The sequence below is a fragment of the Urocitellus parryii genome, chromosome 13 (assembly GCF_045843805.1).
Source record: "Urocitellus parryii isolate mUroPar1 chromosome 13, mUroPar1.hap1, whole genome shotgun sequence".
In the NCBI taxonomy this organism is placed as follows: Eukaryota; Metazoa; Chordata; class Mammalia; order Rodentia; family Sciuridae; genus Urocitellus; species Urocitellus parryii.
In genome coordinates this window covers 392398-414403 of record NC_135543.1, presented here as the reverse complement: position 1 = coordinate 414403, position 22006 = coordinate 392398, and the positions used below count along the sequence as shown (strand labels likewise).

At 58.6% G+C, this 22006-nt stretch overlaps 1 protein-coding gene across 2 annotated transcripts in view; it reads left to right on the top strand.

Annotated features, from left to right (window-relative positions):
* Ctdp1 (CTD phosphatase subunit 1) overlaps positions 1 to 20716 on the top strand; it is a 50647-nt gene extending 29931 nt beyond the window's left edge. The window contains exons 11-13 of one of the 2 annotated variants that reach the window (XM_026412458.2): positions 13229 to 13391; positions 17566 to 17753; positions 19985 to 20716. In XM_026412458.2, the coding sequence (XP_026268243.2) occupies positions 13229 to 13391; positions 17566 to 17753; positions 19985 to 20126 (493 nt within the window). In that variant the 3' untranslated portion in view covers positions 20127 to 20716. The remainder of the gene's footprint in view (positions 1 to 13228; positions 13392 to 17565; positions 17754 to 19984) is intronic. The other variant, XM_026412459.2, reaches the window with a different exon arrangement.
* The last annotated feature ends 1290 nt before the right edge of the window (positions 20717 to 22006 follow it).

Here is a 22006-nt window from a genome sequence, read left to right as displayed (position 1 = left end):
GCGCCACCGGGGGACACATTTTTATGCCTGAAAATGTCAGCTGCTGCTTACATGCTGGTTCCTCCCAGTGACGGAGCGTGGTCACTGGTGGTCACTGACCTCAAGGGTCGTGGTCACACACTCTGCTTCCTGTGGCAAGGCTCTAGGCTCAGACTTGCTGCATGAAGTGGGTTCCGCGTCGGGGACGCTCTGGCAGTGTTACTGCAGCAGGTGCCCTCTGAGCCGTGTTCCCACCCCAGGAGCCAGGCCCCAGCTGGAGCACTGGTGCCGGGCTTTCTTTTCTCTGTGGGGAGCCTTTGGGATTCTGGCCTGAAGAGTAGCTTTCACTTGGTGCCGTCGAAGGCACTGGAGAGCAGCTCCCGGCCGCAGGGCTGCGCTCGTCCACGTGGTGTGGCCTCGCTGAGCCGGTGGCAGTGCCTTCCCGGGCTCAGGAGATTCGTGGTGGGGGTTAGGCCGGGAAAGCAGTGAGGAGGGCACAGAGGAGGAGCCCAGTGAACCACAGACCTCCCGCCTGGTGGGACTGCCGCCCGAGGAGTGGCTCCTTCAGTGACCAGTCAGGCAGAAGGGTCCGTGGAGTAAGCCGCGGGGTAGGAAATTCACAACTCCTCAGGAGAGCCTGTGGAGGGGGCTGTGGACCCTGCCCGTGGGCCTTGAGCACTGGGGTTTCCCTCCCCTGGGGATTGGCGTGCACCACCCCATGTGCCCTGGGCCTGGGTTTTATGGAGGTTGTGCAGCTGTGGCTGCGGGAGCGGGCTCTTGGCGATTAGCTCCATCCACAGCCACCCCCTCCAGAGGTCGCAGGTCAGGCTGGATTAGCAGACCTGGTCTTTCTGTGGCCAGCTCCATCCTGGAGCTGCCACTTACCCTCTGCGTACTCCAGCGTGGGTTCTGTGTCAACAGCCAGGACTGGCACAGGCCTGTGGCACTGTGGGACCTGGCCCCGGGTCCTGATGTCTCCTGGTAGGTGCTGCAGGGCCTGCTGGGGGCTGCTCTCCAGGGACCCTGCCCAAAGGGAAGTGCTTGGGCAGGGAAGAGCGGGGCCCTGAGTGGGTGCCTATGAAATTCAGGCCTCCCCTCCAGGGTTAGGATGAAGTCACGGGTTTAGAGCAGCCACAGAACTCACACTTGCAGGTGCAGACGGGAGCCTGCCTGTTCCGAATGTGCTCCTCATGCCACGGGAAAGAAGATCACAGCTTCGCACTCGGGGTTTCTTAAGCATAAAAGCAGTTGTTGAATAACCACAGGGTGTGTTTAGAGACAGGTGCAGTTGTTTCTCCTTCGTTCAGCCTTGCCTGAAGCGCGTGTCTCAGTAGACAGGGATTCTAGGGGAAGCGGGAAGGAGTCATTGTGACTAAGAATACTTTGCGTATGGTAAGCTGGGTAGAGCAGAGCATATCTTTGTCCCTGGAATGGCTGGTGATGCTGCAGGAGCAGTGTCCTCCGTGCCGGTCCCCAGCAGGGCCCAGCCACAGCTCTACCTGGAGAAGGGAACTGACCCCAAGGTGCTCGTGCCGGTTCGTTATCACCAGCCTGTTTAGGTGTAGGAGAGAAGTGACGTGGGCAGTCCAACCACCACAGAGGGTCAGACAGCCTGTGGCCAGTCAGTCACGCCGTCTGTCAACACCGAGACCCACGGGAAGCAGCCTTTGTGTGCAGGTGGCACACATCAGCGTTGATCCTTGAGAGCTGTTTCCAGGCGTGACCAAATGGCCCTTCTTCCCCTCCTGGTGCCTCACAGCACGGGGTACCACAGGAGCTGCGGCATGGGTACAGCCACCCTCTGGCCACGCCCCCCCATGACCCGGGTGGTCAGGCTGGGCCTTCTCTCTGTGGGTAAGGGCATCAGCACGTTGCCTCCTGGCAGCACCTGGCAGCGTCCCCTCAATCAAACTGGAGCCTCCCTGTTCTTTTGACACTGTACCTGCCGAGTCTCGCAGGCGGAGCAGATGCGTGTGCTGGCTGCTCTCTGCACTGTGGGTCCCACACCTGCTGTGCTCCCTCTCCACAGTAGAGTCGGACCCTCCACGGAGGCCCAGTAACTGCCCCCGCCCTTGGCAACGGGAGCCCTCACCCCACCCCAGCCACCCACTGCTTCTTAAGCCCCCACAGCCTGCACCTTCCCCACCCCCCCAGAGGCACCTGTGTGCCTGCCACAGTGCTGCAGAGGGCCACCCTCCCCCACCCAAGAATGACGTCCACTGCTGCTGGGTCTAGAACCCTGGGTGGGCCCATTGTGACAGGGCTCCGGTGGTACCCATGGTAGGCTGTCCTCTGAGCACATTCTCACCCAAGGCTGGGGAACTGTGAGTTTTACCTGATTCTTCGTGATATTTGTGGCTCTGGGCTGGGTAACTGGCTCTCCTGGAGACTCAGATGGGTAGGTGTGAGGTGCAGGACCTCATCCGAATCAAAACCTTTCCTGCCAAAGACCCCGTGGAGAGGACCAGGCAGCGCAGGACAGACAGAGAAGACGACGGGCATGTGCAGAGCTCTGCAGGGAAGCAGCAGGAGCCGCCAGGGAAAGGGCAGGCCTCGGTGTCCCTGCAGCCAGCAGGTGGGCAGAAGTGCTGTGGTGGATGCAGTCAGCTCAGCCCACACCAGCTCCCTGGCTACCCGGGCCCTGGGAGGAGGCCATGCTGCAGGACCTCTGGACACACTGAGACTGCACAGCTGAGCACGTGTGTTTGTGTGGTCGCTCCTTTTATTTTGAAGGCTTTCACATTAATGCAGTGGAAGAAATGTCATACAGAGAGTCCTAATGCCCTTGGCCAGCTCCAATGACAGCGTCCTCCAGAACCCTGGAGCAGGCGGCACCCACAGGACATGGCAGGAACACAGTCCCCGACAGCACCTACACCTTCCTGCTGCCCCGAAAGGCCCCCAGCTGCCCAGCTGCCCCTAGCACTGCCCTGCCTCATCCAGCCCTGGAGTTCAGCCCCTTGAAGAAGGTTGTCAAGAACAGGGCCCGGAGCCATGTGCCCTGGGGTCTGGGCTTTCACTTGCCGGTGCCCCTGGAGGTCAGTGGGTGTGGCTGCCTGACAGTGCCTCCTGGTCAGTACCCAGTCACTGCCAGCCCTCTGGGGGCACCTGAGCCGTGCCCAGAATATCTGTTGTTCCCCATGCAGCTAAGGTCTGGCTGCTCTGCCGTGCAGGGGTGGGCTGTGTGGCACCTCACAAGTGTGCCCTGGGAGAGGCTGGGCACTTCCGCCCGCCTGCTGGCTGCAGGGACACCGAGGCCTGCCCTTTCCCTGGCGGCTCCTGCTGCTTCCCTGCAGAGCTCTGCACATGCCCGTCGTCTTCTCTGTCTGTCCTGCGCTGCCTGGTCCTCCCCACGGGGTCTTTGGCAGGAAAGGTTTTGGTTTTGATGAGGTCCTGCCTCTCCAGCTTTCCCTGCTGTCTGTGGGCCTAGCCAAGCCCTGGGTCCCACAGTGTCCTCTGCTGGTCATTCTGAAAGTGTCACAGATGACTTATTATTTTGTACTTGGAGAGAGGGTCTCACTAAGTGGCTGAGGCTGGCCTTGAACTTTTGACGCTCTTGGCCCAGCCTCCTGAGCTGCTAGGATGACAGGCATGGCCGGCACCTGGCTACATCTGTCCCGGTCAGACTTTGTTCAGGCGGTGAGCTGTTGCTCCGCCTCACTCAGTGGCATGCAGCTCCCCTTCCTGGGCCTGCCTGGTGCCGCCCTGGAGTTGGTGTGGACCTGCAGCGTGTCCCCAGTCTGTCTGTCCCCGTGGCCTGTGGAACCTGACCTGCCCCTCAGTCCCGGGCGACGGCTGGACTTGGAGTGGTGGAGCTGCGGCTGTTGGCAGGGGCTCTCTCTCGGGCTGGCCAAGGCCCCTCCTGTGAGTCCCGTCCCTGGTGGGTTCTGGATTTTGTGACCGTGTGGTTGTGCAGTTCTGCAGTCTGTTACTGCTTGGGGGAGCATATTGCTTGGTTTTAAGGATTGACGCAGCCCTGCTCCCTGGGTCGGGTGGTGGTGTCCTTGGTGGGAAGCGTGACTCGCCCGGTAACAGGAGAAGACTGCCCAGGTGTACGTGGGGGCAGTCTCTAGGGAAACCACCTGGGTTCCTAGGGGGAAGCTCTCCAGGTCACCTGCTTCGGATGAGGCAGGGCTATGGCAGTGTGTCTGGAAGGACACAGGCTGAGGGGCACCTGTTCCCCACAGTGTTGTCCAGGTGTGTCCCCTCCTGCTTCCCAACACCTGTGTGTCGTCACTGCCCTGTTCTGCTGGTTCTCCTGGAGTGTGTCGATGTCCTGTGTCCTCTGCCCTGTTCTGCTGGTTCTCCTGGAATGTGACGATGTCCTGTGTCCTCTGCCCTGTTCTGCTGGTTCTCCTGGAGTGTGTCGATGTCGTGCGTCACTCTGCCCTGTTCTGCTGGTTCTCCTGGAGTGTGTCGATGTCGTGCGTCACTCTGCCCTGTTCTGCTGGTTCTCCTGGAGTGTGTCGATGTCCTGTGTCCTCTGCCCTGTTCTGCTGGTTCTCCTGGAGTGTGTCGATGTCCTGTGTCCTCTGCCCTGTTCTGCTGGTTCTCCTGGAGTGTGTCGATGTCCTGTGTCCTCTGCCCTGTTCTGCTGGTTCTCCTGGAGTGTGTCGATGTCGTGTGTCCTCTGCCCTGTTCTGCTGGTTCTCCTGGAGTGTGACGATGTCGTGCGTCACTCTGCCCTGTTCTGCTGGTTCTCCTGGAGTGTGACGATGTCCTGTGTCCTCTGCCCTGTTCTGCTGGTTCTCCTGGAGTGTGTCGATGTCCTGTGTCACTCTGCCCTGTTCTGCTGGTTCTCCTGGAGTGTGATGATGTCCTGTGTCCTCTGCCCTGTTCTGCTGGTTCTCCTGGAGTGTGACGATGTCCTGTGTCCTCTGCCCTGTTCTGCTGGTTCTCCTGGAGTGTGATGATGTCCTGTGTCCTCTGCCCTGTTCTGCTGGTTCTCCTGGAGTGTGTCGATGTCCTGTGTCACTCTGCCCTGTTCTGCTGGTTCTCCTGGAGTGTGATGATGTCCTGTGTCCTCTGCCCTGTTCTGCTGGTTCTCCTGGAGTGTGACGATGTCCTGTGTCCTCTGCCCTGTTCTGCTGGTTCTCCTGGAGTGTGTCGATGTCCTGTGTCCTCTGCCCTGTTCTGCTGGTTCTCCTGGAGTGTGTCGATGTCCTGTGTCCTCTGCCCTGTTCTGCTGGTTCTCCTGGAATGTGACGATGTCCTGTGTCCTCTGCCCTGTTCTGCTGGTTCTCCTGGAGTGTGTCGATGTCCTGTGTCCTCTGCCCTGTTCTGCTGGTTCTCCTGGAGTGTGACGATGTCGTGCGTCACTCTGCCCTGTTCTGCTGGTTCTCCTGGAGTGTGACGATGTCCTGTGTCCTCTGCCCTGTTCTGCTGGTTCTCCTGGAGTGTGTCGATGTCCTGTGTCCTCTGCCCTGTTCTGCTGGTTCTCCTGGAGTGTGACGATGTCGTGCGTCACTCTGCCCTGTTCTGCTGGTTCTCCTGGAGTGTGTCGATGTCCTGTGTCACTCTGCCCTGTTCTGCTGGTTCTCCTGGAGTGTGATGATGTCCTGTGTCCTCTGCCCTGTTCTGCTGGTTCTCCTGGAGTGTGACGATGTCCTGTGTCCTCTGCCCTGTTCTGCTGGTTCTCCTGGAGTGTGACGATGTCGTGCGTCACTCTGCCCTGTTCTGCTGGTTCTCCTGGAGTTTGTCGATGTCGTGTGTCACTCTGCCCTGTTCTGCTGGTTCTCCTGGAGTTTGTCGATGTCGTGTGTCACTCTGCCCTGTTCTGCTGGTTCTCCTGGAGTTTGTCGATGTCGTGTGTCACTCTGCCCTGTTCTGCTGGTTCTCCTGGAGTTTGTCGATGTCGTGTGTCACTCTGCCCTGTTCTGCTGGTTCTCCTGGAGTGTGATGATGTCCTGTGTCACTCTGCCCTGTTCTGCTGGTTCTCCTGGAGTGTGTCGATGTCGTGCGTCACTCTGCCCTGTTCTGCTGGTTCTCCTGGAGTGTGTCGATGTCCTGTGTCCTCTGCCCTGTTCTGCTGGTTCTCCTGGAGTGTGTCAATGTCGTGCGTCACTCTGCCCTGTTCTGCTGGTTCTCCTGGAGTGTGACGATGTCCTGTGTCCTCTGCCCTGTTCTGCTGGTTCTCCTGGAGTGTGACGATGTCGTGCGTCACTCTGCCCTGTTCTGCTGGTTCCCCTGGAGTGTGTCGATGTCGTGCGTCACTCTGCCCTGTTCTGCTGGTTCTCCTGGAGTGTGACGATGTCCTGTGTCCTCTGCCCTGTTCTGCTGGTTCTCCTGGAGTGTGACGATGTCCTGTGTCACTCTGCCCTGTTCTGCTGGTTCTCCTGGAGTGTGTCGATGTCGTGCGTCACTCTGCCCTGTTCTGCTGGTTCTCCTGGAGTGTGACGATGTCGTGCGTCACTCTGCCCTGTTCTGCTGGTTCTCCTGGAGTGTGTCGATGTCGTGCGTCACTCTGCCCTGTTCTGCTGGTTCTCCTGGAGTGTGTCGATGTCCTGTGTCCTCTGCCCTGTTCTGCTGGTTCTCCTGGAGTGTGACGATGTCCTGTGTCCTCTGCCCTGTTCTGCTGGTTCTCCTGGAGTGTGTCGATGTCGTGCGTCACTCTGCCCTGTTCTGCTGGTTCTCCTGGAGTGTGTCGATGTCCTGTGTCCTCTGCCCTGTTCTGCTGGTTCCCCTGGAGTGTGACGATGTCGTGCGTCACTCTGCCCTGTTCTGCTGGTTCTCCTGGAGTGTGTCGATGTCCTGTGTCCTCTGCCCTGTTCTGCTGGTTCTCCTGGAGTGTGACGATGTCCTGTGTCCTCTGCCCTGTTCTGCTGGTTCTCCTGGAGTGTGTCGATGTCCTGTGTCCTCTGCCCTGTTCTGCTGGTTCTCCTGGAGTGTGACGATGTCCTGTGTCCTCTGCCCTGTTCTGCTGGTTCTCCTGGAGTGTGACGATGTCGTGCGTCACTCTGACCTGTTCTGCTGGTTCTCCTGGAGTGTGACGATGTCCTGTGTCCTCTGCCCTGTTCTGCTGGTTCTCCTGGAGTGTGACGATGTCCTGTGTCCTCTGCCCTGTTCTGCTGGTTCTCCTGGAGTGTGACGATGTCCTGTGTCCTCTGCCCTGTTCTGCTGGTTCTCCTGGAGTGTGTCGATGTCGTGCGTCACTCTGCCCTGTTCTGCTGGTTCTCCTGGAGTGTGACGATGTCCTGTGTCACTCTGCCCTGTTCTGCTGGTTCTCCTGGAGTGTGACGATGTCCTGTGTCCTCTGCCCTGTTCTGCTGGTTCTCCTGGAGTGTGTCGATGTCGTGCGTCACTCTGCCCTGTTCTGCTGGTTCTCCTGGAGTGTGACGATGTCCTGTGTCCTCTGCCCTGTTCTGCTGGTTCTCCTGGAGTGTGACGATGTCGTGCGTCACTCTGCCCTGTTCTGCTGGTTCTCCTGGAGTGTGACGATGTCCTGTGTCCTCTGCCCTGTTCTGCTGGTTCTCCTGGAGTGTGACGATGTCGTGTGTCACTCTGCCCTGTTCTGCTGGTTCTCCTGGAGTGTGACGATGTCGTGCGTCACTCTGCCCTGTTCTGGTTCTCCTGGAGTGTGTCGATGTCCTGTGTCCTCTGCCCTGTTCTGGTTCTCCTGGAGTGTGACGATGTCCTGTGTCCTCTGCCCTGTTCTGCTGGTTCTCCTGGAGTGTGACGATGTCCTGTGTCCTCTGCCCTGTTCTGCTGGTTCTCCTGGAGTGTGACGATGTCCTGTGTCCTCTGCCCTGTTCTGCTGGTTCTCCTGGAGTGTGACGATGTCCTGTGTCCTCTGCCCTGTTCTGCTGGTTCTCCTGGAGTGTGTCGATGTCGTGTGTCCTCTGCCCTGTTCTGCTGGTTCTCCTGGAGTGTGACGATGTCCTGTGTCCTCTGCCCTGTTCTGCTGGTTCTCCTGGAGTGTGTCGATGTCCTGTGTCCTCTGCCCTGTTCTGCTGGTTCTCCTGGAGTGTGTCGATGTCGTGCGTCACTCTGCCCTGTTCTGCTGGTTCTCCTGGAGTGTGTCGATGTCGTGTGTCACTCTGCCCTGTTCTGCTGGTTCTCCTGGAGTGTGTCGATGTCGTGTGTCACTCTGCCCTGTTCTGCTGGTTCTCCTGGAGTGTGACGATGTCGTGCGTCACTCTGCCCTGTTCTGCTGGTTCTCCTGGAGTGTGTCGATGTCCTGTGTCCTCTGCCCTGTTCTGCTGGTTCTCCTGGAGTGTGACGATGTCGTGTGTCACTCTGCCCTGTTCTGCTGGTTCCCCTGGAGTGTGTCGATGTCGTGCGTCACTCTGCCCTGTTCTGCTGGTTCTCCTGGAGTGTGACGATGTCCTGTGTCACTCTGCCCTGTTCTGCTGGTTCTCCTGGAGTGTGACGATGTCGTGTGTCACTCTGCCCTGTTCTGCTGGTTCTCCTGGAGTGTGACGATGTCCTGTGTCACTCTGCCCTGTTCTGCTGGTTCTCCTGGAGTGTGACGATGTCGTGCGTCACTCTGCCCTGTTCTGCTGGTTCTCCTGGAGTGTGACGATGTCCTGTGTCCTCTGCCCTGTTCTGCTGGTTCTCCTGGAGTGTGACGATGTCCTGTGTCACTCTGCCCTGTTCTGCTGGTTCTCCTGGAGTGTGACGATGTCGTGCGTCACTCTGACCTGTTCTGCTGGTTCTCCTGGAGTGTGACGATGTCCTGTGTCACTCTGCCCTGTTCTGCTGGTTCTCCTGGAGTGTGACGATGTCCTGTGTCACTCTGCCCTGTTCTGCTGGTTCTCCTGGAGTGTGACGATGTCGTGTGTCACTCTGCCCTGTTCTGCTGGTTCTCCTGGAGTGTGTCGATGTCCTGTGTCCTCTGCCCTGTTCTGCTGGTTCTCCTGGAGTGTGTCGATGTCCTGTGTCCTCTGCCCTGTTCTGCTGGTTCTCCTGGAGTGTGACGATGTCGTGCGTCACTCTGCCCTGTTCTGCTGGTTCTCCTGGAGTGTGTCGATGTCCTGTGTCCTCTGCCCTGTTCTGCTGGTTCTCCTGGAGTGTGTCGATGTCCTGTGTCCTCTGCCCTGTTCTGCTGGTTCTCCTGGAGTGTGACGATGTCGTGCGTCACTCTGCCCTGTTCTGCTGGTTCTCCTGGAGTGTGACGATGTCCTGTGTCCTCTGCCCTGTTCTGCTGGTTCTCCTGGAGTGTGTCGATGTCCTGTGTCCTCTGCCCTGTTCTGCTGGTTCTCCTGGAGTGTGACGATGTCGTGCGTCACTCTGCCCTGTTCTGCTGGTTCTCCTGGAGTGTGACGATGTCCTGTGTCCTCTGCCCTGTTCTGCTGGTTCTCCTGGAGTGTGTCGATGTCCTGTGTCCTCTGCCCTGTTCTGCTGGTTCTCCTGGAGTGTGTCGATGTCCTGTGTCCTCTGCCCTGTTCTGCTGGTTCTCCTGGAGTGTGTCGATGTCCTGTGTCCTCTGCCCTGTTCTGCTGGTTCTCCTGGAGTGTGTCGATGTCCTGTGTCCTCTGCCCTGTTCTGCTGGTTCTCCTGGAGTGTGTCGATGTCCTGTGTCCTCTGCCCTGTTCTGCTGGTTCTCCTGGAGTGTGACGATGTCGTGTGTCCTCTGCCCTGTTCTGCTGGTTCTCCTGGAGTGTGACGATGTCCTGTGTCCTCTGCCCTGTTCTGCTGGTTCTCCTGGAGTGTGATGATGTCCTGTGTCACTCTGCCCTGTTCTGCTGGTTCTCCTGGAGAGTGACGATGTCCTGTGTCACTCTGCCCTGTTCTGCTGGTTCTCCTGGAGTGTGACGATGTCCTGTGTCCTCTGCCCTGTTCTGCTGGTTCTCCTGGAGTGTGACGATGTCGTGCGTCACTCTGCCCTGTTCTGCTGGTTCTCCTGGAGTGTGATGATGTCCTGTGTCCTCTGCCCTGTTCTGCTGGTTCTCCTGGAGTGTGACGATGTCCTGTGTCCTCTGCCCTGTTCTGCTGGTTCTCCTGGAGTGTGTCGATGTCGTGCGTCACTCTGCCCTGTTCTGCTGGTTCTCCTGGAGTGTGTCGATGTCCTGTGTCCTCTGCCCTGTTCTGCTGGTTCTCCTGGAGTGTGATGATGTCCTGTGTCACTCTGCCCTGTTCTGCTGGTTCTCCTGGAGTGTGTCGATGTCGTGCGTCACTCTGCCCTGTTCTGCTGGTTCTCCTGGAGTGTGTCGATGTCGTGTGTCCTCTGCCCTGTTCTGCTGGTTCTCCTGGAGTGTGACGATGTCGTGTGTCCTCTGCCCTGTTCTGCTGGTTCTCCTGGAGTGTGACGATGTCCTGTGTCACTCTGCCCTGTTCTGCTGGTTCTCCTGGAGTGTGTCGATGTCGTGCGTCACTCTGCCCTGTTCTGCTGGTTCTCCTGGAGTGTGATGATGTCCTGTGTCCTCTGCCCTGTTCTGCTGGTTCTCCTGGAGTGTGACGATGTCCTGTGTCCTCTGCCCTGTTCTGGTTCTCCTGGAGTGTGTCGATGTCGTGCGTCACTCTGCCCTGTTCTGCTGGTTCTCCTGGAGTGTGTTGATGTCGTGTGTCACTCTGCCCTGTTCTGCTGGTTCTCCTGGAGTGTGACGATGTCGTGTGTCACTCTGCCCTGTTCTGCTGGTTCTCCTGGAGTGTGATGATGTCCTGTGTCACTCTGCCCTGTTCTGCTGGTTCTCCTGGAGTGTGTCGATGTCGTGCGTCACTCTGCCCTGTTCTGCTGGTTCTCCTGGAGTGTGACGATCTCGTGTGTCCTCCAACTTCTGGGACCAGGGCAGTGGTGACAGTGAAATCCTCCTCGCTCCAGGACGCGAGATGCAGTCATTGGGAGTGGCTCTCCACAGCCCTGGGTTTCTCCTCCTCAGAGCTCCCCGAGCTGCTTTTCTCAGACGTTGTCAAGTTAGGCTGCTCTCTGAGAGCCCAGGAGTCTCGTCCCTCCTTGCCTCTGGTCCAGTGGGCACCGGTGGCTTCACCTCTGCTGCTGCTCAGGTTTCTCTGTACCGGGAAGTTCAGTGGGGTGTGTGTGGTGTTGTGTTTGGGGGTGGGTGCTCTCAGATGCTCATCTTTTGCCAAATTAGGGCTATTTCCCGCTTTTCTGTGGGTCGACTCTGCCTCCACCAGGACTCTGAGTCAGTGTCACCTCGTGTCATCTCAGAACTGCATTCCCTTTTCCCCTTTGGTCTGTTTGCTTTGTTTTTCAGAGGTGATTCTGTTAGGAGCTAAACCCCCTGACCGTTTTCTTCTGTCACCCCCATGTTGCTGTCATGCTCATCCTTTGCTTTTTGTTGTTGTTTTCATCACATTCTTTGGTTTGGGATCTCTTTTTGTTCTATTTATTTACTTACTTATTTTTGCTGAGGCTCTGCCTTGTTCCATTTAGCTCAGGTGTATTTGTGATGACTTGAGGAAGCATGTTCATCGTGGATGGTTAGAATCTTGGTCAGACGACTGTGTCATCCTGGAGTTGGCCTCTGTTGATTGTAGTTTCCCTGAGTTCCACACGGTGCTGTTCTAGAAGGACAGGTGACTCTGATGGGGCCCTGAGGCTTCCCGTCACGTCAGGGGATGAGGGTTGTAGAATCCTCCATCTCACTGATGCCAACTCCGTGGTGGAAGTAGAAGTGGAGGCAGACCTCTTCTGGCAGGGGTGGGCGTCAGGCCCGCCTGCTGACGCCCAAGGTGGGGTGGGGTGCCTCTGTCACTGGGAGACAGCTGTGGGGGCCCCTGTTACCATGGGGGATGAGCCCTAATCTCCCCTGGGCTGCCTCTGACACTGCAGATGGAGTGGGAAGGGCCTGGCTTCCTCCCCCAGGTCGGGTGGACGCTGGGCTCCTGTGTCCCTGCTCTGCCTTCTCTGAGCCCCAACCCAGGGGTGTTGGGGTCCTTGCAGTATTTGGCTGTGGTGGAGTAGTTATTTCCTAAACAACTTTAAATACTGATTTTTAAAGTAACACCAAACCGTTATGTTAACATAATGAAAATACCAAATATGCTGAAGTCAAAAAGAAATGTTATCAGAGTGACATGTTTTACCCTTTTGTGAATCACTTTGGCTTAGCGTTTAGGTAGAAATACACAGATCTGTCCTGCCCCAGAGGTGCTGCTGGGGAGAGAGGGAGAACTGGGCAAGGGCCCCGGGAGGCCCAGGAGGCCGTGGTTTGGTAGCTGATCTGTGCTGTGTCTTCAGGTCAAGGAGGGGCATGGTTTTCCCGTCTTGCACACCCTGCAACTGCACCAGGACAGTTTACCTGGGTGGCCATGCGTCCACACGTGGCCTCGGCCCCTCTGACCTGAGGATCAGCACTCTTCCAACTGTCCCATAGACATTCTTGTTCTTACATTCCATTTTTAATTAAAACAACTTTTCTAAATGGCATCATGATACATGTATTTTTAGTAAAAAGAAAGCTGCTGCTTTTGAGCTCTGTGCATGTCCGTCTCTGGGGTTGTGGGTGTGAGGGCAGTGGGCAGGGGTGGTGTCCCTGCAGGTGGAGCCCCAGTCACACATCTGTCGGTGCCAGTGAGGAGGACAGCGACCTGGAGTCCAGCTTCTGTCGAGGCCGAGGTCGCACTTCTCAGACCTGCAGACAGAAGCCTGGTCCTCACACCCGTGTTTGGGTGGGCCAGCACAGGTGCTCCTCGCCTTGTGGCTGTGAGTCGGCCTGACTGCCTAGGCCCTGGTGTTGTTGCTGACCAGCCTGGGATGCACGGCCCAGCCTGGGAGAAGCGACGCCTAGCAGGAGAGAGGGTGCTGCCGGTTTTCCTGGGGTCTGCCTTACGTTCTGAGAGTCGTGAGCGTGCCTAGAAAGGAGTTCGGGGGAGTGACACCTCCGGGCAGAAGTGCAGCAGCTTCCCCGTGGCAGATCTCAGCAGGAGAGCCTGGGGCTGGGGGGCTGAGCAGATGCACCCCTGAAGCAGGGGCCTGGTGATCTGGTGCCACTGTCTGTGACTGGGTGGTTCCACCCCTTGGCCCACTCGTGATTCACCATTGTACGGAGGTCTTTCCTCGCCTGGTGGGATGTAAATGCCCCTTTCTCCACCTGCTTTCTGCTGTGTCTTTGGGCTCTGGGGCTTCACTTGCGCTCAGTGGCGCCTCCTGGTGGTTGCTGGGAAGCTGTCCCTCCCGTGAGCCGGGCCAGGCCGAGCCCTGTGGCAGGGCACTTTGCTGGTGCAAGGTAAACGTGAGCCACGGGGCCTAGCCCAGGAGCAGTGCCCAGCGTCCTGAGCACGACACTGCGTGTGTGCCCCTGGGGCCACCAGCTGCCTTCCTCACACAGCCCTGTGACGTTCCTCTCAGAGCCGTCCAGCCACAGCAGCCGCAGATGTTTGGTGAAGAGCTGCCTGACGTGCAGGACGGAGAGCGGCCCGGCCCTGCTAGGAGGAAGCGGCAGCCCAGCATGTCGGAGACCATGCCGCTGTACACGCTGTGCAGGGAGGACCTGGAGAGCATGGACAAGGAGGTGAGCGGCGGCTGTGCGGGAGCTGCAGCCGGTGCGCCCAGGTGTGCACAGGTGTGCCTGTCATCATCCCCAGCTTCCTGGCACCACAGTGCCCCCCAGCTGCACCCCAGGCAGCCAGTCCTGGGCGCTGGCCGTGGTCTCAGCCCGCGTCACCCCCACCCCAGACCTTGTGGCCTTGTCTGGAGAGAGTTCCCATCACCAAGGTGAGGGGCAGGTGCCTCTGGCACCTGTGGGCAGAGCCGGGGTGACACTCAGCACCCTGAAACCCTGTGCCAGGACGCCCTGCTGGGCAAGCGAGGACCAGCTGCTGGAAGTTGAGGACCCCCTTGAGCCCCGGGTTGCCGTGGGCAGCACAGTGACTCTGAGGGCAGTTTCTGGTTGTGTCCTGAACCCCGAGCAGGCCTCAGCAGCCTGCACAGAGTCAGCTCACCTGCTTCCTTGCAGGAGCAACAGTGGCAGGACTCCAGACCCACTGTGAGCTAGAGCCGAGGTACAGGGGGTTGCCTGGGTCGGAGGTAGAGCTGAACTAGAAAGAAGGCGTGGTCGGCCCTCACCTTCCCCTGCTTCCCTCGAGACCAGCCCAGCATCATGCCAGCACGCCCCTCCTGGGGTCACAGGCCGGCCCCATGGAAGCTGCCAAGTGTTGGGGTGGTCTGCGTGCTGGGTGCGTGCTGGTGAATGGCCCTGTCCTGGCCCCACTGTCCTGCCACGTGGTCTGGCTGAAGCATCCACCTGCGCCCCATGCTGCTGTCAGGAAGTACAAAGGGGCACTGAAGGAGGAAAATGGGTCGTGCTTACTTTCAACCGTAGCAGAAAGTGCAGGAGGTGAAATCCAGGATGGAGTCTCATCAGTAGCCCAGCTTTCTGTCACCTTAACGGCACTTGGTCCTCTGAGTGCTGAATTTCTCCATGTACATTGTTCTCTCTTTCTGAAAAGTTAGAGTCAGCTCACCTGGCTCCTCTGCCCTCACCCGGGCAGCTCTCTCTGGGAACAGCGTCTGCATCCCTTTGGGCACAGGTAGAGAGGGCCCATGGGGCCAGAAGGAAGTCACCGTCCTACCCTCCACCTCCAGAAGGTCCTGAGTGTCAGCCCGTCGATTGCCCAGTGGATGGCAGCCACCTACAGGCCTAACAGACCTCAGAGCCAGTCCCTAGAGCCCAGGTCGGGGGTATCTGGGGCTCCCTGACTCCCGGGTTGCTTCGGTCTTTAGCCTTCAGATAACTCCCCAGGGCCTGGGGGAGCCGGCATGGCACCAGGGCCCAGGACCTACTGCCCTGGTGGCATCTAGGTGCTGCCCGGGCCTGTGTTCGCCGGCTGCCCCTGCCAGCCTTCTCCCTCTCTCCCAGCCAAGCACACCCCGATTCCATGTTTGTCAGGTCTGAGGCTGCTGGGGAGTCCCTGTGTGGAGGGGCAGGCGGCAGCTCAGAACTGACCGTACAGCTGGCCATTCTGCATCCTGTAGAATTCTCTAGTGGGGCCAGGTAACTGAGTGTTCGCCCCCACATGACCAAAGGTCAGCAATGCCGTCCCTAAAGCAGGCCTTTGGTGATCACAGGAAAACACCAGAGCGGGTGCTTCCTAGCTGGCCCCTGAGTCCCGAGGCAGATGGATGGAGGGGTCTGCTCAGGACCCCATTGGGATGTGGGTCTCCTGGCTTTTCCTCCTGTGTTTCCCAGCCCACCCTGCACAGCAGATGCTCAAAGCTACAGGGCCAACACTGGGAACCACCTCAGGTGTGCTGGGGGTTCCTGTTTTCGGGTGGGGGTTGGTTCTCTCTCTCTTCCTGGCTCTGCCCCAAGGCCAGCCCCCAGTCACAGCTGTACAGCCAGCTACACGCCACACAGGAACCTGAAACTCAGGAAGCTTCCTTCTGGCCAGCAGAGCCCAAGGGGTATCCTGTGATCAGAGAGGAGTGGACACTTGGACAGCACCTATAGTGCTCTGGGTCATCTTGGGGAACCTGGGCAGGGTTCCCTCGTGTTGGCTCTGAGGTACAATCCCAAGAGCATGGCAGAGAACTTGTGGCCCTGAGACTGACCCAGACCACTGTGGCCTAGCCCTCCAAGGCACTTGGGACCACACTGGCATTCAGAGACCATGGAGCGGGGGAGCCGGTCCATGGGGCAGTCAGTGCTGTGCAAGGAATGCTGGGGAGTGTGCTGCCACGGCAGCTCTGAGATGACCCGGCCAGAACTGTGCAGAGCTCACAGGGCCACCCTTCCTGGGGGCAGAGCATCCTGAGGTGAAAGGTCAGACAGCAGGTCTCAACCCAGAGGCAGGAGCCACAGAGGTGGAATACACCAGGCGTAGCAGAGTTGCTGAAGGCCAGCAGTGGACTTCCCTCAACCCCCCGAGTCGTCCGACCTCAGGGAGCAAGGGCAGGCTTGGCGGAAAGACCGACCGCGGGGACCTCTGCGCCACGGTGGCAGCTGGCATTGTGTCCTGGAGTCCCCAGGGAGAGAAGGGAGGCAGCTAAGTGTCTCCTGAGGCCAGGAGATGTCAGAGCAGCTTGTCATCTTCCTGCCCAGGGTCCTCCGCGTGCCGTGGGCACTGCTGACACTGCGGGCGTCTCCAAGACTCTTGACAGTCACTGGCAGGTCACAATCTACCCAGTGACCGGAACCAGCCCGCTCGTGGCTCTGTGGTGTCCAGGTTTGAAGCTGAGGTTCAGAACCACGGGACACAGCCACAGGTGGTCTTCAAGAACTTGTTACTGACAAAGCGCTGTTTCCTACGTCACGGTCCCCAAGAACAGTCTCCTGTCAGCCGTGACCCAGGCATAGAGGCTTTTAACCGCTTTAAATGCTGAGCCCCAAGGTGAATGGTTCCCTGGGCAGTCACGGCTTCCTTCTTAGATCAGGTGTTGACTCCGTTCTAATTTTTCTTTTATTGATAAATATCTTACAAGAATGCTGTGATCACTCTTTGGGTTCTGTATTTACCTTTTGAAAGTTTTAGTTTAAGATTTCTGAAATATGAAAATCCATATGCAAAAAAGAAATCAAGTTTTTATTTTGTTTTATAAAACATCTGGCCACACTCCTCTAAGTAGAGAGCTCTTCAGTGAGTCTCAGTGTGATTTGCCCAAGCCATTTCTGGCCCGGACATGCTGCCTACGGCTAACTAGCGTTTGCATGGTCTTAAATCCTGCCGAAGGCACTTTCTCATGCCTCAAGTTTGGGGTTTGTTTTCCCTGTACATCGTTAAAGTTCCTCTTTGGCCTTTGAAGTATTTTCTGTTGGTAAAAATGTCCACTTAAAAACCCATGCTGGCCCCATGTCAGGTGTCCGTGTGGCACACAGGTGACCACAGATTCAGCAACTTAGCACAACCCCATTTTTTGAGTCACTGCTTCCAGGCTGGGAAGTGGAGCTCAGGGAGCACGTCCTCTGCACACAGTAGGTCACCCCTCAGGGCTGGCATCGCTGGCACACTGGCAGCTTCCTGTGCACAGGACCCTCTGCCCCAGGGTCCATGCTGGAGGTAAACTCCCCTGGTGGGCAGCTGAACACCGGCCTCTCTGCCCTGTGCACCCACCTGTCTTTCCAGTCCTCTTTCCACCCTGAGGGTGCACGCTTCGACCCTGGGGCCCGCATGCCACGGCCAGGCCCGGTTCTGTGCTTGCCTGCAGCAGGGCAGCCATACGGCCGCTCCATGCATCAGACTGAGCAAGGGTCCTTGAATCACGGTCCTTCCCCATCTCTCCCTCCTCCGGCACCCCTCCTCTGCATTTCCTGCTGTTTCTCTTGGCCCTGTCCTCAGAGTCGGCAGGGTCTGCCCCTCCTTGCCACTGCTCTGGCACATCCCAGACTTGATGTGGGGGGGAGAAAGCAGGTGAGCAGAGCAGATGGCCAGGCGGCTGCACCCCAGGCCCCAGCTGAGCTCCCCTGGGAAGCCGGCTCAGGGCCCTGCACCTCTCTGACCCGGGCATCCCTCACCAGTGTGCTACTCACATGCTCCCGGACCCCAGGACCTGCAGGAAGCCGTCATCCCCTTGTGTGTGGCCAGGGTCTCCCCTGGTCTCGCAGGCTGGCTTAGTCTCCAGTGCCAGCCTGTGAGGGAAAGCAGAGCTGCAGGTCAGGCCTGCTGCAGGGTGGACGTCCCTGCTCTGGCAGGGGGTAGCCAGGGCCTTTCACAAAGCTCGCGCAGGCCCTGACTCTGAGCCCTTGGCAGGTGGATGACATCCTCGGGGAAGGCAGTGACGACAGCGACAGTGAGAAGAGGAGGCCAGAGGAGCAGGATGAGGAGCGTGAAGGTGCAGCACGGCCCCGGGAGCCCAAGGCCCCCAGCGCCCAGAGGGGCCCACCGCTGGGACCAGCCTCGTCCAGCGACCGGAGCACGGCGGGCACCCGCGGTCCCAGGTCAGTGTGGGAGGTGGCTGCAGGCCAGCGAGGGCAGCGGAGCCAGCGGCAGGAGGGGGCCAGGAGTGCATTCTGCTGTGGACAGTAGTGTTTGGAGCACCCTCACAGCTGCTGTTGGGAGAGGCCTGGTGTCCAACAGAGGCTGTCCCTCGGATGGCGTTCCTCACTCTGGCATTGAGAGCATGGCTTCTTGGGAACGTGGGCCTTTGCCACGTTTCTTGGTAGCCATGTCCCCTTCAGGATGTCCTGTGTGCAGAGGGTGTGGAGTGCCCACAGCCCTGCCCACAAAAGCCACACTGTCCCCCTCTGGGTGCTGAGTGGGGAAGGGGAACACCGGGGCCATGAGATGCCAGCACCATGTTCTGCTGTGCTGACCTGTGGTGGCTCTGGCTGTGGCCCTTAACTGTCGCAGAGGAACTCCACGTGCCTTCCACTGAGGCCCGCAGGAGGCAGTGACCCAGGCCACGGGGAGACCAAGGCCCATAGAGTCCAGGGAGGGCTCCCCCATCCACCGTGCCCCTGGCAGTGGACAGCAACAGGAAAGGCCTGGGCTTTACTGCAGTGAGTGCTCTCGGGAGGCCTCTGCAGGGACGGGGTGGGCAGGCTCTGGTCTCAGCTCTGGTGCTTGCCACAGGGTCTTGGGCAGACGGCCCAGCCGCTCCGCCTGTCCGGCCTGCAGTCACCCCCGGCTTCCTGCTGTCACTGAGCTGGGCTGTGAGCCAGGTGTGGCACAGTGGGCCTTCAGGGACAGGTGGCTCAGCTATGCCAGGTGCACTTGGACTTCTCAGGCCAGCGGGGCAGGGACCTTCCCTGTCCACCCTCTGCTCCTCAGACAGGTGGGGTTACACGGCAGTCGCTGTTTTACTTTGCACCGAGGGTTCAGGATGGCTTCAGAACCCGAGACCAGAGGCAGGGAGTGCCCTGTGGGCCTGGGCCGCTGGCAGGCCCTCTGTGTGCAGGAGTGAGCTCGCTGGGCTGGGCCTGTTCCCCATCAGCAGCAGGTTCTGTGCCTCCCAGATGTGGGGATCTCGCCCTTTCAGCCAGGAGTTGGAAAGGAGTGCTCTCTGGTTTCACTGATCCTGTTATGGGGCATGAAGCCAAAAGCAGATGGCATCTCTGTTTGAAACGAAGTAAAACAGTGAAGCAAAACATTTTCCAGGTCTGGCAGGGCCTCCGCTGTATGTGCTGTGTGGCGCCCTCTCAGGGATGCCAGAGCACAGTGCCTGCAGGAGACCCCCTCATCGTGGGGTGAAATCATGGTGCACGTAGCTGGGGCCCCAGAGCCTGCAGGACTGTGGGAAGAGGGTGCCTGTCTACGGCTAGGCTGGCTCTTCAGGGACCACTGCCTAGGAAATATCTGGGTGTCACCTGCAAGTTCTACTGAACAGGGTTGATCTGCAGTGCTCAGTTAAAATAAAGCCACCCCCTGGTGGCCCTGCTGTCCCCTGGTGCTGCTGATGCCTTAGGCACTCGTTGGGGGAGGGGGGGGTTAGCAGCTGCCCCAGGAGGTGAGACTTGGGGAAAGGCGATGGGTATGGTGTCAACCTCCTGTGCTGCTGGCCTAGAGCGGGCAGCTGTGCTGCCCTGTGGTAGGGGGCTTTCCTCTGGTGGTGCCTGTGGACATGCTGCTCTCATTCATGCTGACCCCAGACTGCCAGCCGAGCTGTGGGCCGTGGGTAGGGGTCTGCATCCCTGTGGGGGTGGGGAATAGTCGCCCTGCCTGGCGCAGCGTGCTGTGACGAGGGGCTGCTGGCAGAGGTGGCAGAGCACATGCAGGCACCTCCGAAGGACGCCACCCTGACAAGCAGTGCCACCTAGCTCCTGCTCAGACACCCCCCCTGCAGCCTGGGAGCTGTCCCAGATCCCCCTGTCGGGCTGCCCTGCACAGCCAGGCCCAGGAGCCCATGGTCCTCCGCCCACTGCCGTCTACAGTCCCTTTGGGGAGGTACAAAGTCCCAGCCTGAGAGTCAGCTGTCCTGACGGGCGTCTGAGGCTCAGGTCCCCTTGTCACACGTATCTCCAGGCGCAGGCCCAGCCCATGGCTGATCCCATGTGGATACCCAAGGCCTCGACCATGGAGTGGGCGCCTCAGGGTCTGTGGCTGTACGCGTTGCTGACCGTGGAGTTGGCTCTCCCTCGCATGTGCGAGTGCAGACTGCAGACAGGCAGCGCCAGCTGCATACCTGCCCATCGCCTGTGTCTCACCGCAGTTCTGCTCCCCTTCTCTTCAGAGGCCACAAGAGGAAGCTGAATGAGGAGGACGCTGCCAGTGAGTCCAGCAAGGAGTCCAGCAATGAGGACGAGGAGGGCAGCAGCTCCGAGGCGGACGAGATGGCCGCGGCACTCGAGGCAGAGCTGAATGAGCTGATGTGACCGGGGCCTCCCCGCCCCAGCCCAGCCCCACTCAGGTCCCTTCTCCAGAGAGACGTATATTTTGCAGAGCTCTGCATACAGAAACACATTATTTTGCAGAAATAGGTGTTTTTAAGAAGTTTTACTATAGGAAAGTCTACTTTTTTACGTGACGGAGTGCTGCGGGGAGCTGGTGTGCTATGCCAAAGAGCTCAGCAGAGCCGCGTTGTCGTGCAACTGGAGTTGGTGGCTTCTGTCACACAGTAGGGTGGGTTTGGGGGACCCGAGGAGACTGGGTGACCGGGTACAGGAGCCTGGTGTCTGCTGCTTCACCACCGGAGCTGTCAGGACGCCAAAGGCCAAGCAGGACAGAGCAGCACGCTGCGTGCAGAACACCGCGGTCACCGGCCTGAGCCCCAGCCAGCCTCGGAGGCCCGGAGTCGGGGCTGCCCTGCTCCCACCGAGGGCGTCGTGATGAGAGGACCCCCTTTTCCTGGGTGGCCTTGTGCTTCTTTGAGAGATCTGATGTAGAGTTTTTGTATATCGATTTCATATTTGACCCACCAGACAGATTCTTTCATTTAATAAAAACCCTTTTTGTACGTCCTGTTCTCTCTCTGGTGCATTTGGGCAGAGAGCAGCCCCCTGCTCTGCCTCCTTTCTTGGCCGGGTCCCGGTTCTTAGGCTGGGCGCTCTGCTGGGGGCGGTGGCGTCTCTGAACGGCTTCTCGTGGGAGCCTGCTCAGCAGAAAGTACAGCACTGGACATTTGTTCCAGGGTACCAGGGCCTCGGGAGTGTAGCCAGGAGGTAGACGATGTCCTCTGTGGCTCTGGCTCTTGCCGTTATTTGGGGGAATTTTTTAAAAGATTGCACCATGACATTAACAACCACGGAGTCCTTGTGGCTTGATCAATAGCTTGACGGAAATGAGTTGTGGGCCGTCTGAAGTGACTGGCCAGCTGGCTCTCCAGGCCCCGGCCTTGTCCTCGGGGTCCCTGGACAGCGCGCTTGGTGCGGAGTTCAGGAAGGTTCTGGCCCCCTCAGCTGGCAACCCTAGAGCTTGGTGCCTCCAGTTTTAGGAGCCCAAGGTCTGCTCACCTTGGACAGAGTAGGAAGTGATCCCGAGCGGACGTGGGCTCCAGGATGCCACGGCTCCAGGATGCCACGGCTGGTATTGGGGCCCAGACTTGGGCCACGGGCTTTCCCTGACACGTGGTGTGGCAGTACTCTGTCACCAGCTTCAGGTCAGCAGCACCACTGACCGGTACCCTGTTTTCTGGGTTATTTGCCAAATTAAAAATGAAGCATTAGGGGGCTGGGCTGGGGCTCAGTGGCAGAGCGCTTGCCTCGCATGTTCGAGGCACTGGATTTGGTCTTCCGCACCACGTAAAAATAAATAAATAAAATAAAGGTATTGTGTCCAACTACAACTAAAAAAATATATAAAAAAAAAAAAAGTGAAGTGTTGGGCTAAGCTTGTACGCTAGACCTGCAGGTAACTCCAGGAGGCTCATCTTCATGCATTGACTCACATTTCCGAGGGGTGAGGAGCACCTCAGGTACAGCTAGATCTCGGGGTTCCCAGAGGCTCAGCCACGGTTGGTAACTCTTTCGTACGTTGCTGGATCTGATCCCGGCAGGTTCTGTTGATCACTTTTTGCACTGTGTGCCTGAGGATGTTAGTCTGTGGTTTTCCTGTAAAGTGGTCTGGGTGCTGGGACGACGCTGGCCAGGTGAGTGTGTCAGGAAGTCGCCCATCAGCCCTGTCTTCTGGAGGAGACGCAGAGCGTTGGTGTAAGTCCCTCCGCAGAGGCCTGTCACCCGCGAGCCCCTCCGGGACACTGCTTCTGTTTTGGACAGTCAGCCCCCGAGTATGTGTTTTGACCCTTGTGTCTCAGAGA